The sequence below is a fragment of the Microcaecilia unicolor genome, chromosome 1 (genome assembly GCF_901765095.1).
Source record: "Microcaecilia unicolor chromosome 1, aMicUni1.1, whole genome shotgun sequence".
Taxonomy (NCBI): Eukaryota; Metazoa; Chordata; class Amphibia; order Gymnophiona; family Siphonopidae; genus Microcaecilia; species Microcaecilia unicolor.
The window spans coordinates 529980343-529994659 of NC_044031.1; the positions used below are offsets into that span (position 1 = coordinate 529980343).

Below are 14317 nucleotides of genomic sequence, written 5' to 3' on the forward strand. Positions count from 1 at the left end.
AAAGCTATTTTGAATGGGGATCCTTGTAGTCTACAAATTGGTCTGTTTCTGGTAGCATGCAGTTAGGTTATTCAGATAACAAAATATGAAGTGAAGGAAGATAATTTAATTCTTAAAAATAAATGCTGAATGTCTCTAATATGCATGTGCTTCTCTTGCAGAAGTCATTGCAGATAGCAAGCATCGATCCAACAATGTTAAAAACAGCAGATAATTGCATCTAGTTATTCTGTATTTTCATTCACCCAATATGTATACCATCCTTTCCTTCCAGGCTAATGCTTCTCCATGTGGCACCATAATATGAGAGCTTATTGCGTACTAGAATATAATTCAGTTTTATTATCATTTTGGCAGTTATTTTTACATATTTCAAAGGAAATAGAAAGATGAGGTATAACATTAGTTTATTTGTGAGTTATTGGGATTTTTAATAGCATATGATTGCTCATCTGTCTCATAGCTAAATTACACACTATTCAAGAGACAGGTCTGCATTATAAATTAATTTCACTTTGCATAATTCTAATCATCCTTCTCGGTGCCTATCATTTCAGAAAAGACGGAGGCTGGGATAGTACAAGTTTTAACAATTTATCTGTGCCAATGTTACACAATATTCAAAATTTCGCTTCTTGGATCGATTCTTTTCCATGGCTGTTTTTATATAACAAAGGAATACTGTGCTCACATGAAGGATTCAGATAATTAGCACTGTTTACAAACAAGGGATTAATGAAGCATTTTAGTGGCAGTGACAGGTAAAGTTAATGTATTTAAATACAGGTAGTGCAAGGTGAGTGGAAGAATGAATGTGTGAGCTTTTAACATTAGGTAGCAGTGCTGGTGAGGTTAGTGGGCATTGCAATACAATAAAATGTTTTTGTGATATGAAAAAAATAATGGAGTCTTTGTGTATTAAAAGTTAATGACTTGCAAGATTTATAGGAGGGAAGCAACTTTCTAAGGCTACCCAAATTGTCTGGATACCTGCTGTTGCATTTTACTAGCTGCACCCTACCAGCAAGAAAAATGGAGAAATGGGTATAGATATATTTTTATTTATTTATTTATTTATTACATTTGTATCCCGCGCTTTCCCGCTCATTGCAGGCTCAATGTCTTTGTAATTACTAAAAGTATAAAGTAATTTAGGTCCATACTTTAGATGCCCTATTTGTGCTTCACACATGAAAATGCCAGTAGTTTCATGTATAAGTGGCATCTACATATAAATTAAGATTTTTGAAATGCTGTGATTTACACATAGATACCTAAGGGGCCGACACAAAAAGCTAATATGGGCCTAACCACGCCATTACCGCTGGCGTTCCTGGATTGAGTAATGCAAAGAGGGGTTGACTGTGGGTATTAACTTTATTTATTTAGATTTTGCTCACACCTTTTTCACTTGCATGGAAGACACTGCCACACAGTGCATTGAACCCCCCAGAAAAAAGGGGGCTTCTCATGCACAGTTACCACCAGAAAACATTCACCAGGCCCAGGGTTGTGTAGCTCAATCTGACCCTATCACCCCAATAGCTTTCCCGTCAGCACCTAAGCAGTGATTGGCTCAGTCACTGACAGGAAAGATAGCATTACAAAAAAAAAAAAAAAGTTGCAACAGTCTGCCTCACCCTACCTCTACACCCAGGCCCTGACAAACCGTCCTCTGATCCTCAACTTAAAAGGCATCCCTGGTGTCTAATGCCCCCCACTCCATCCCAACCCAACCTGACCCAACCATAAATTTAACAAAAACATTTCTCCTGGTGTCTAGCAACACCCCTCCTCTATATGAACCTCCGACCCACAAAAAACATTCCTGGTATCTAGTGACATTCCTCCGACTTCACTAACTCAGAACAAAAAGGCCATGGTGTCTAGGGGATATCCTCTCTTCAGTCCCTCGCCCAGGCTTCCTGAGGTTTGTAACTTAAATGAGGCAGGGTAACCAGAGAACTGGATAAAGGACATGCATTAGATGTGATTTACTTGGATTCCAGCAAAGCCTTTGAAACAGTTCCTCACAGGAGGCTTCAGAATAAGCTGATAAGGCTGAAGTTCAGACCCAAGGTGGTGAACTGGATTGGAAACTGGTTGACTCACAAATGACAGAGGTTGGTGGTGAATGGAGTTTGCTCAGGGGAAAGGAAGGTGAGTAGTGTAGTGCATCAAGGTTTAATAGTGGGACTGATTCTATTTAATATATTTGTGACATTGCTGAAGAGTTAGAAGGAAAGGTTTGTCTTTTTGCAGATGACACAAAAATATCCAACAGAGAAGACATTACAGAGGGAGTAGAAAACATTTGAAGGTATCTATAAAATTAGAAGAATGGTCTAGGGTTTGGAAGTTAAAATTTAAGACAAAGAAGTGCAGAGTGATGCACTTGGGATGTTGAAATCCAAAAGAGATGTACGAGATCGAGGATAAATGACTGATAAGTATGGTTCAGGAGAGAGACCTTGGGGTGATAGTGTCCAAGAATTTCAATGTGGTGAAACAATCTGACAGGGCGGTGGCTGCATAGAGAGAGGTGAAATGCCTCTATACAAGTCATTGGTGGGTCCCCACTTGGTTCACTGTGTTCTGTTTTGGAGGCTGTGTCTAGCTAAGGACATAAAGACTTGAAGCAGTCCAGAATAAAGTGACAAAACTGGCATGGAGTTTGCGCGTATAAGTGATTGATTCTATAAAACTGCTCATCTAGCAGTCCTTTTAAGAAGCCACACTAAAAAGTGGCCAGTGCTGATGGCAGTGTGTGAGTTTTCCACATGCTGTGGCCACTTATAGTACGGCAGTAAAATGGCCGCTGTGACAGATTTTATTGTAATGGCTATACACTAATTTCCACATTAGCACATGGCCATTACCGTGGGAGCCCTTACCATCACCTATTTAGGAGGTGATCAGGGCTCTCGTGCTACTCCCATGCTAATTGGGTACCATGCGGTAATGTGCCTGTGCTACCCGATTAGCGCATGAATGCCTACTCTTCGCCCGTGGGCATGCCTCATGCACTGGAAAATAAAAAACATATTTTCGAACATGGGATTAGCATGTTCTGAGTGGGGAAACTACCACAGGATGCCTCAGTGCATCCTTCGGTAGTGGCCTTTTAGCATATGATAGGCCCACGTTAGGCCTACCACACCTTAATAAAAGAGCCCCCTAATAAAAATCAGTAAAAGAGCCAAACTCCCAAGAGTTAATTTACTTATTGTGGGGCCCTTTTACAGAGCAGCAGCTCGTTCTTTCGGGACTACCGCCGGCCCAACATGGCCGCTGGCAGTAGTCCTGCCCCGAGCATGCGCCATTTCCGGAGGAAAAAGAAAACCCCAGGAAATGGCTTGCATGGCGATAACCTTGCGGTAATTGGGCATCACCACAAGCTGCCCGGTTACCACTGGGTTAGCACGGGAGCCCTTATTGCCACCTTATGGCTATGTGTGCCTGGGGTCTTTTTACCCGCTGCGATAAGAGGAGCCCTGGCGCACAGGAAAAATGGCCCTCGCCTCCAGCACAGGGCCCTTTTTCCCGCAGCTTGGTAAAAGAACCCCTTAAAGTCTTATATCAGTGATTCCCAAACTTTTTCAGTTCACGGCACCCTTCGTGTCCGAGCTATTTTTCACAGCGCCCCCTCCCCCGGCCACACCGATCTTCACCTCCATCAGCCACACAGGTCCCCCCCCCCCCCATCCACACTGGTCTCCACACCCCTCCCTCAGCTACACAGGTCTCCATCTTTTTCTCTGCACAAATATAAAAGTGCTAGGGTGTCCCTGTAACCAGCCCCTCCAAATGACACACACTGATTACGATTTATAACAAATTATTATTCTACCTATGAAAAGTTATTCCATTATTATACTTCCTCTTTGTACATCTGTATGCTGCACAAACCAGCATGTTTAAAAATATAAGTGAGATTAAATAAAAAAAAATGCTTGGATGCAGCAGCTCATAGGTTTGCTTGCTTGCTTTGTTTTGAATGGGAAGAAAAACAGAGACTTATTGACTTCAACTTTTTGACTTCATCCCGTCTCCAGTTTTCATCCAGCCTCCTTGGCAGTTGCCTCTGCAAGTCCTGAAGGCAGTCTGCGCCCTGTCCCCAGTGGCTGTGACAAAAAAAAAAACAAGCGCGTGGCCACAGCAGCCTTCAGGCATGTCCTGTCAGCTCTACTGGTCCTCTGCCCCCACTGGTCAACTTCCAGTTCCAGGGGGCAGAGGACCGGCAGAGCTGAGAGCACATGAATGAAGGCTTCTGCAGCCCTGTGCTTGTTTTTTTGCCACTGCTGTCTGCAGTAGCGGTTTGGGCGGGAGGGAGATCAGGATAGAGAGTTCACTGCAGCGCACCAGGGTGCCACGGCAGACAGTTTGGGAAATGCTGTGTTATATACTTCCTCACTAAAAAAAAACATCCAAAGTGGTTTATAATAAATTGTTCCAATACAAAATTATTAATACAATAAAATGATTAAAGCAAAAATATAAATAATATAAAACAATGATCAATAAAATTCTTTTGGAATATAATACAAATTATCCACCATAAAATTATCCATTAAAGATACCCCAACACTTCTTTCAAGTACTTCTTTAACAATTCCAAAGAGCCAAACAGTGAGTTTTACAAAAATTAAAAAAAACACCAACTCAGAAGATGGAGCCATGGATGCTATAGTTTCTCCCACTTTGAACATTTCATAATTTTTAGAACTTTCTCAGAATATTATTGAACCTCGTTCAACATTGTTAGTTACTTTCAGACATAAATTCAGAAAATCATGCTCTTAAGCTTTATTTCTCTAAGAAAAATGTACCTTTTTGTGGACAGGAGATTAATGATTTTCCTGATGTGACCAGAGCTACTCAGTTATGTAGAAAAGCCTTCTTGGCTTTAAAGCCTAGAGTTTTAGCCTTGGGAGCTACTTTCTTTTTGAGATTTCTTTTGTAGGTGTTTGGTCACATTAGGGAATAATAGATATGTTTTTGCAGATCCTTTTCAGCTGGAGAGGTTGTTTTTTTTTTTTTAATGAGAGGGCTTTGCCTTCAAGTTGATTTATGTTTATTCTTTTTCCCTTCTAGATGTTTGAATGAATGAGTGGAGTTTAATTATTCTGTGTTTCCTGCTGTTAGAGTCTTAATCATAGACAGGGCTTGTGTATCCCATAATGTGGGCTGGTGAATTCTATATGTGGAGAAAGCTTGTTTTCTTCTCTAGACATATTTTGTATATGAATTTCCTTATCATTGATGTTTTGCATTAATGATTAATAAATTGTTTTTTAAAAATCAAAAAATATAAAACCAATGACGCCTAACCCCCCTTTTTACAAAGTCGTGCTAGCGGCTGCCAGTGCAGTAATACCGACACAGCCCATTCAAAGGCCATCGTTCGCTGTGAGCAAAGTTCATGTTATTCCCATTGCGGTTTGCCATACTGCTTTGGAGGCTTCAAATACTGAAGAGGCGGTGGAGCTGGCTGGCCAAGAGGCACTGTGGGGGATTGGGTGCTCTCTGTCTCCCCCTACTGGTTGGTGGACATGGCCCATGTGTAATGGCTTTATCTGCTATGACTAAAGGAAAGAAAATTATCATGGTAAGAACCTAATTTTCCCATTTGAAAGCGCCTCACCCCTTCGAGAAAGGCTTCACTGGCTACCCATCAAAGAGAGAATATACTTCAAGGTCCATACAATTATCCATAAGATCATATCAGGAGAATCCCCCAGTTATATGAACAACCTGATTGACCTCCCAATTAGAAATAGAACAATGTCATCGCGAACATACCTCAATCTACACCTCCCAAACTGCAAAGGTGTCAAGTACAAAACATACTATGCATCCAGTTTCTCCTTTCTGGGTAGTCAACTTTGGAATGCTCTCCCAAGACCCATCTGAGCTATTAATAACTATTTACCTTTCAGGAAAATGTTTTAAAGTCCCATTTTTTCAAGCAAGTTTACCCTAATGGACCAGCTTAATTCTACCAGATCACCTACGATACTCCTGCTAAGACGTCGACGCTTACTCTGACCCCAATGTAATACTCAATCCCTCATCTTCTTCCCTCCATCCTTTACCATTTCCCTCCCATTCTCCTTCCCTTTCACCTATCATATCCTTGTCTACCTTCCCTATTCTAGTTCATTACGTTCTTTTCACATGTCCTTTGTAATGCCTTTCATAATGTAAGTAGTTATGATCATCACAATTTATAATACTGTTCCTCCCTACATTTCCTTGTTTTTACTGTATTCTTTACCATGTAAGATGCTTTCTTTTACTATGTAAGCCGCACTGGACCTGCTGTATGTGGGAGAGAGTGGGGTACAAATGTAATAAATAAATTAAGTTTCAAGTTTATTAAAAATGTTCTACCCCGCCTATCAAATAGATGTCTGGGTGGCTTATATACTAAAAAGTACATAGAAATTAAACAAAAAATAAAATATAACATAAGATGACAGGACACGACCAAAAAAGGATGGAAGGGTAGAACTACAATGTAGATAGAATAGGAGGGAAGGAGAAAGGGGCTGGAGTGCAGTCAATCTAGTTCAGCCATCATGGAATAAGACGGACGAATTAAGAATATGCATCTGTGAATAGAAAGGTCTTAAATTCTGCTTTAAATGTTGGGAGTAGAGTTTGGTTGCAAAGGGATTGTGGCAATTTATTCCAAAGTTCAGGGCCTTGAACCGAAAGATCACTTTTCTAGTATGTTCATGTCTAATCTCCAGAAAAGTGTTTGAAAAGACGATCAAAGGGTTCGGTCATTGGAGTAAGGGGCCAGTATGGTTCACTGGATAAATGAGTTTTGTAAACTAATAATAGTATCTTATAAATGATGTGGTGAGGCAAAGGAACCAATGGGCTGCTTTCAAGAGTGGAGTTACGTGATCAAATTTCTTTTTCCAGGTGATTAATTTGATGGCAGTGTTTTGAACTATTTGCAATCATCTGATATCAGCAGCTTTCAGGCCTAAGTATAATGAGTTATAGTAATCCAGTTTATTTATTTTGAAAGAATGTATGAGAATGTTTAATACCGGTTGGTCAATTAGCGAGCTAATAGAGCGGATTTGTCTGATTCTATAGAAACAGCTTTTAATCACGTTAGAAATCTGAAAATTAAAGGAAAGTGATTCATCAAGGATGACTCCTAGTATTTTGTATGTGCTAGTCTGGACACGATAGTAATGTTCAGAAGGATAGGGTGTGCAAGGGTATCATTTGGCATATTAGAAAAAAAGAATGCACCTTGATTTCTCAGGATTGAGAATAACTTCATTGTGTTGTAACCAGTTAGTGATCTGTGCCAAATTACAGTTGAGACCATGAATCATTTGAATATCTATTGGATCGATATAGTGGAGTAATTGGATATAGTCAGCATACATGAATGCTGTAAAACCTAGGGACTGGGCGAGTGTAAGAAGGGGTGCCAAAAAGATGTTAAAAAGCATAGATGAAAGGATCAATCCTTGCGGGACTCCAGAGTCGACTGAAAATGGCATAGATTATTTTTCTTGGTATTGGACTACATAGGAGCGATGTGAAAGGATTTAAACCAGGTGTGAGCCAGATCTCGAATCCCTATTTGGTGAAGTCTAGTTAGAAGAAGAGTATGGTCAACTAGATCGAATAGCGCTGATAAGTCAAGTGACAGGAGAATAGTCAATTTGTTTTGATCCAACTGTAAGCGAATAATTGTAGTAATACCTAGCAAAGCAGATTCAGTACTATGGTGTAGTCTGAATCTTGTTTGGTTTGGATGTAACTTGTTTGTTTTAGTCAGGAAATCTTGGAGTTGAGTGTGAATGATTGTTTCAACGGTTTTGATAAGAAAAGGGTGGTAATTGTTTATATCGGAGATAGGCCTAGCCAAGTCTTTTATTTTAGGTCATAGTACAGCATACTTCCATGCCTCTGGAACTATTCCAGTGGAAAATGAGGAATCAACCATATGTGATATGCGGAGCACGGTGGTCTGAAGGCTGAAGGCATCATCACAATATGAAGACATTTTATTTTCTCAGGCTTTACCTTGATCTTATTTTTAATCAGTGCTAAATTTTCATGTTTAATTTTTGCCTGTTCTTTTATTTCCTGATTTTACAACAGAAGTTTTCAACCCATTTCTCAGGGCACACCCAGCCAGTCAGGGTTTTCAGGATATCCCCACTGAATTCAATACAGATATCCTGAAAACCCCAAATGGCTGGGTATGCCCCGAAGACTGGGTTAAAAACCTGAGTTTTACTAGGGGGCATGCGATGAAACTACAGTGTAGTAAATTTAAAACAAATCGGGGAAAATGTTTCTTCAGCCAACGCATAATTAAACTCTGGAATTCGTTGCTGGAGAACGTGGTGAAAGCGGTTAGCTTGGCAGAGTTTAAAAAGGGGTTAGACGGTTTCCTAAAGGACAAGTCCATAAGCCTCTACTAAATGGACTTGGGAAAAATCCATAATTCCAGGAATAACATGTATAAAATGTTTGTATGTTTTGGAAGCTCGCCAGGTGCCCTTGGCCTGGATTGGCCGCTGTCGTGGACAGGATGCTGGGCTCGATGGACCTTTGGTCTTTTCCCAGTGTGGCATTACTTATGTATTTATGTATAACGGATTTTTACTTGCGGTCCCTTTTATTAAGGTGTGCTAAGCCCTAACGTGGGCTTAACACGCTGAAGAAGGCTTAAAGTAGGACTCATTGAAGCGTCTTACAGTAGTTTTCCTGTTTCCGCACACTACTTATTTTTTCTACTTATTTTTTTGAAGGGGGTTTGTCATGTGTGGGGAATGGGCATGGAAGCATTATCCAGCTAACACGCTCACATTACCATGCACTAGCTGGTTAAAATGAGGTTAATGTGGCAGTACTTAGCACCTGCTAAATAGGAGGCAGTTAAGTCCTCCCACATTCATTAGTTTCATTTGCCGTGTTCTAATGACAACATTAGGGGCCCTTTTACTAAGCAGCGGTAAGTCTACCGCAGGCTTGTCGCATGCCAAACAGGAACTACCACTGGGCTACCATAGCAGCCCAGTGATAGTTCCCACCCCCAGCACATGCCATTTCCAATGCCATAAAAATATTTACTCAGCGATAATTGGGCAATGCCACCCGCTGCTTGGTTACCACCGGGTTAGCACAGAAGCCCTCATTGGGTGGCAGTAAGTGCACCCCCCTGAAATGGCCCCACAGTAAGTGGTTCACTTACCGTACGGCCATTTCTTTAAAAAATAAAAAAAAGAGACATAGCCTTTTACCCACAGTAGTAAAAGAAGGCCTCAGCACACATCAAACACTAACTGATGCTAGCGCAGGCCCCCTTTTACCACAGCTTAGTAAAAGGACCCCTTAGTACACAATCTCAAAAATAAAAAAAAATTAAAGAAAAAACTTTTTTAGAGATGCACTACAAATGGGATTAGCACCCAAGAAAGTCCCATGTTAGGATGTTTTAGGCTAATTTTGTAGCAGTAAAAGGGTCCCTTAGTTGTTTTCACATGGTTATGTGAAGGGGCATTTTCGATATGATGTCTAAATCCAATTTTGGACATTTTGCTGAAAACCTCCAAAAATCAAGTGGTAAACACAGTGATTTTCGAACTAGAAAAACGTTTATGTTTCAAAAATGGCCACTTGCTAGATGTTTTTGCGCTCTGTATGTCTATCTTTTTGGACTTTCTGAAAAAAAAAAAAAAAAACAACTCCAAGGGAAAAACACACAAAATAAGCCATTGAGATGTATGGTAGGCTAGCATTCTTAGTAGACTGGCCACACAGACGTCCCAGCAGAGCTGTGGGGCACCCTAGGAGGCACTGCAGTGGACTTCACATAAAAGGTCCCAGGTACACATCTCACCATTACCCTCTTATATTGTATGGTGAGCCCTCCCAAACCCACCAAAAACTTATTGTACCCCCATGTAGGTTTTTGGTGGGTTTTGGAAGCCTCACACTTTCCACCACAAGTGTAACAGTTAGTGTGGGATATAGGCCTGGATCCACTTCTGTACAGTGCACTGCATCGACCGCTTGCTGTTCTAATAGACATGGTCATAACATCTGAATCTGTCATAGAGGCTGGTATGTACTATTTCATTCACATCTTTGGGGGGTGGGATGAGGTCAGGTACTACTGGGGGAGTAAGAGGGCAGTCATGCCTAAATCCCACCAGTGGGCATTTGGTCATGTAGGGCACCTTTTTATGAATTAGTCATGAATGAAACAGGTCTAGGTCAAACCGTTTTCGCTGTGTTTCGTTATGGCAAAAAGTTGTCCAAGTTTTGGGAATGCCCAAATCCCCACCCCCATCCCCCTTACCACACCTCCTTGTGATTTGGACGCACTGCATAGTAAAACATCTTAAAAATGGATTTTGAAAATAGCAATTTGGACATCTAGGCAAAAACATGAGTGGAGGAGTAGCCTAGTGGTAAGTGCAGTGGGCTTTGATCCTGGTGAACTGAGTTCAACTCCCACTACAGTTCCTTGTGACTCTAGGCAAGTCACTTAACTCTCCATTACACCAGGTATGAAATGAGTACCTGTATATAATATGTAAACCGCTTTGATTGTAATCACAGGAAGGCAGTATATCAAATCTCCTTTCCATCTGCAGCTTTTTGGACGTTTTTCTGTTTCAAAAATGAGCACCTTTATGTATTTTTCTTTTATTATTAAGGGCCCTGTTTACTAAGGTGCGCTAGTGTTTTTAGTGCACGCTAATGCTAGAGACACTCATGTACTCCTATGGGTGTCTCTAGCAATAGCATGCCTACCGCATTGAGTTTCTTCTGGTATAATCCTGAGTAATAAATTTAATTGAATAAAAAGAAAGCTTCAAGGCAACCTATGCAAAAAATTAATAAGAAAGTGTGTATATCCAAAGCGACTGCAATGATATGACCAGACATGTCCTACCGATGAATTAATTCGGTGCTCTGAGTTTGCACTGAGCATTTTATGGGAATAATTTTAAGGTTCATGTTTTATTCTAAAACAAGTATTTCATTTCTTAGTCTTTGCAGATGAAGTAAAAGTCCTGTGTGCTGCCTGTGAAGACTGAGAAGATGCACTGTGACTTCTTGAAATTTAAACTTCGGTTTCATGCTGGAGATCGGCGTCTTTGAATCAGTTTGTACATATCCTCAGCTCACGTCAGGACAATAGAGGTCATCGTTCATTTCTTATATGTTCCAAGCTGTACAATTGTCAGATTTTAATTGTTTAGACTGTAAATGTGTTTTTTTCTGCCTACTTATTATTTTTTTATATTTATTTTGAGGTCCTTGAGACAGATGTATAATAATGTGGAGGGTATATGGAAAATATGTGAGGAACACTGTACACAAATGTATATTTGTAAAAGCTATTTTTATGAATTGCATGCTTTCTGGTCATCATATTTAAAGTCAGTTAATAATGGCCTTGCTATGTGTTTATAGCGTAATACTGTCCTCAGACATGCTATACAGTAATTTTCCTTCCTTTTCATTTTGTTCAATAGAAGTCATAATTTAGAATTATCATGTTAGTAAGAAAGAATACAATATCAAAACCAAGGTTTCTGCTCCAGTCATGAACTGTTACATGTGGAAAGCTAACATGAAAATATTTTGAAAGGGTGATCAGGAAAATTTGGGGGACATCGGCAACCTTTTAAAATGCACATATTCACACTCTTTAGTTGTCACTCTTTCTGTGAATTTCAGAAATGAGGTTTGTTTCCAGTTTTGAAACTTCACCTGGCAGTGAACTTGATTATAAACACCACAGTCTAAGTAAGGTTAGAGGCTCGTTTTCAAAGTACGTAGACTTACAAAGTTACATATGTTACTATGGAAATGTCTGTGTGCTTTGAAAATGAGCACCAAAACCTCTTTCTATTAGACTATAATGGGCTCCTTTTACAAAGCGGCTCTACAGATTAGTGTGCGCTGAACGCAAAGAAGCCCATGGGAATTGAACGGGCTTTTTCATATTCAGTTTGCCGCTAATCAGTAGTGTCGTGTTGTAAAAAGGAGCCCAGTTTGCAGTATGCACAGTATTTCATCAGTATTGTCTAACAGTGGTGGTAGGCACATTCAGTAATTGGGAGACAAGGTCAGAAACTGTAGCTCCAAAACATTTCTCTTTGAAAGGAGGAAATTACATACATGCAGACAGATACTCTGCAGTAAGGAAGATGCAAATGTGGAAATGGTTATTCTATAAATATTTTAATTTTTTTTTATATATTCAACTTTTAGGGCTTAATTCATCAAGGTATTTTCCTATAGACATTAGGACCTCAGTGGACTCATTTGAAAATATTTCCTCTTATGGAACAGAAAACACTGATGTTTGTCTGTACATGTAATCTTCTCCTAGGCAATTGCTGAATGCTGATCTGACTGAGAGAAAAATACTTTTCCCTCTGGAGCCCACATTCCATTTTAATAATAAAACCTGCCTTTTAGTCACTCAGCCTCTTTCATTTTGAGTAGTCAACTTGTCACACTGTGAGAATAGAGTAATCCATTTCACACTGCTGTAGGTTACACAGGATATAAATTGGTGGAATTTGCATGAGCAGCTTAAATACACCCACCAGGTTACAGAATATCGTTTGTAAGGACTGTATGCCCTTCCTTTCTCACTTGTGTTTGGGAATGCAAACAGTGGCTGAGCATGAAGGGATGGTGGTAAAGAAAGGTTATGGTCAGAAAGAAAGGCTGGAGAATTCTCCCTGCTGCTTTTCTGGATAAAAATTCAACATATAGAGAAAACCCTTCACTGAGATCTCCAAATGGAATCAATCTGAACTATATCCAGGAAATGTGCTAGTGACATATCTTTGCACAATTAACTGCATATAATTATACAATATAGGGGCCTTTTACTAAAAGTCACAAAATTTGCGGCTTAGCACTCAAAAGTACAGCAAATTAGTGCACTACTATGTAGGGGGAATTCCAGCATATTGGCTATTCAGTCACAAATTAGCATTCCACCATTAGGCCCTGGCTAGTGCAGAGGCCCTCAGTGCCTCCTATTTCGAAGGGCACTAACCCCTGGATTCTATATAGCATGACCAAAATTGTGTGCACAAATCCCCTCCCCCTCACAACCATAACTCCATTGCTCACGTCTTATGCATCCTTGACCTGTACTTGTTGTATATGTACTTATATAAGACACATACAACTGAGTTCCCAACTCAAATGACTGTGGTATAAAAATCCAATAAATTGAAATTCAAATCTGGTCATATTCTGGATTTGCGCACGCAATTTAATTACTTAACAAGCCAGTCAGCGCTGATAATTGCCACTTAACAAGCAATTATTTATACTAATTGGTATTAATTAGAATTTACGCACATAAGTTATTGGGCGTATTCTGTAAAGTGGTGCGCATCAATTCTAATGCATGCTGCCAAAAAAGGGGGCATGGCCATGGGTGAGGAATGGGTGGACCATGGGCATTCTGAAAATTTATGTGCACAGTTATAGAATACACCTGCTCAGCGCCTGACTTAGGCGTGGTATTTACACCAAGTTTTAGGGTTAGGCGCAGGCATGGCCACTAGGCATATTCTATAAATCGCCTAGGCGTATTCTGTAAACCACGCCTAAATGTAGGCACGGTTTACAGAGTACGCCTACGTGGAAATATTTTTGCCATTGATTTTTCAGGTGCTATATATATAGAATCTAGTCCTAAATGCCTCTGTGTTAACATCAAATGTGGCAGTTAGCAAGTGGTTACTTCCTGCGCACCAACACCAAATCCTGGATAGGCTCCTTTTTTGCCTATGCTTCACCCACTTTATGCTATACCTTTGGAGCCCCAGTTAGTGCACAGAAGGTCCAAAATTAACATAAAACCTATTACTGTGGTTTTACGCTAATCATGTTCCTCGAGCTAATTGCTTGCTAACCGCTTAATGCAGTTTAGTAAATGAGCCTCTTAATCTAAATAATGAAAGGTTTTTAGGTAAAAGCTGCAGCTTACAAGACTTCTAAATTTTTGTCCTGGCACTTTTATCATTGTGCATACAGGGGGCCTTAAATTTTAGCTTGAGTAATCTGCAGCAGAGCCCATAGGAATAAAATGTGCCCTGCTACAGATAAGCTAAGCTTTAGTAAAAGCCTCCCCCCCCCCTCCAATATTGCACTGATTTAACCTTCATAGTAATGTATATGCAAGATATTTAATGATACTGCAAAGTTTGCTTATGCTACCCCATTTGACACTTGGCAATTCTGTGTGAAATCGTATTAGTGTTATAACATATTTTGAAAAAGC

General features: G+C 40.1%; 1 protein-coding gene across 4 annotated transcripts in view; it reads left to right on the top strand.

The window, feature by feature from the left end:
• Nucleotides 1–11619, top strand: part of RALYL (RALY RNA binding protein like) — an 815331-nt gene extending 803712 nt beyond the window's left edge. For all 4 annotated transcript variants that reach the window (XM_030216020.1, XM_030216039.1, XM_030216030.1 and 1 more), the window contains one exon: nt 11047–11619. In XM_030216020.1, coding sequence (XP_030071880.1) covers nt 11047–11064 — 18 coding nt within the window. In that variant the 3' untranslated portion in view covers nt 11065–11619. The remainder of the gene's footprint in view (nt 1–11046) is intronic.
• The last annotated feature ends 2698 nt before the right edge of the window (nt 11620–14317 follow it).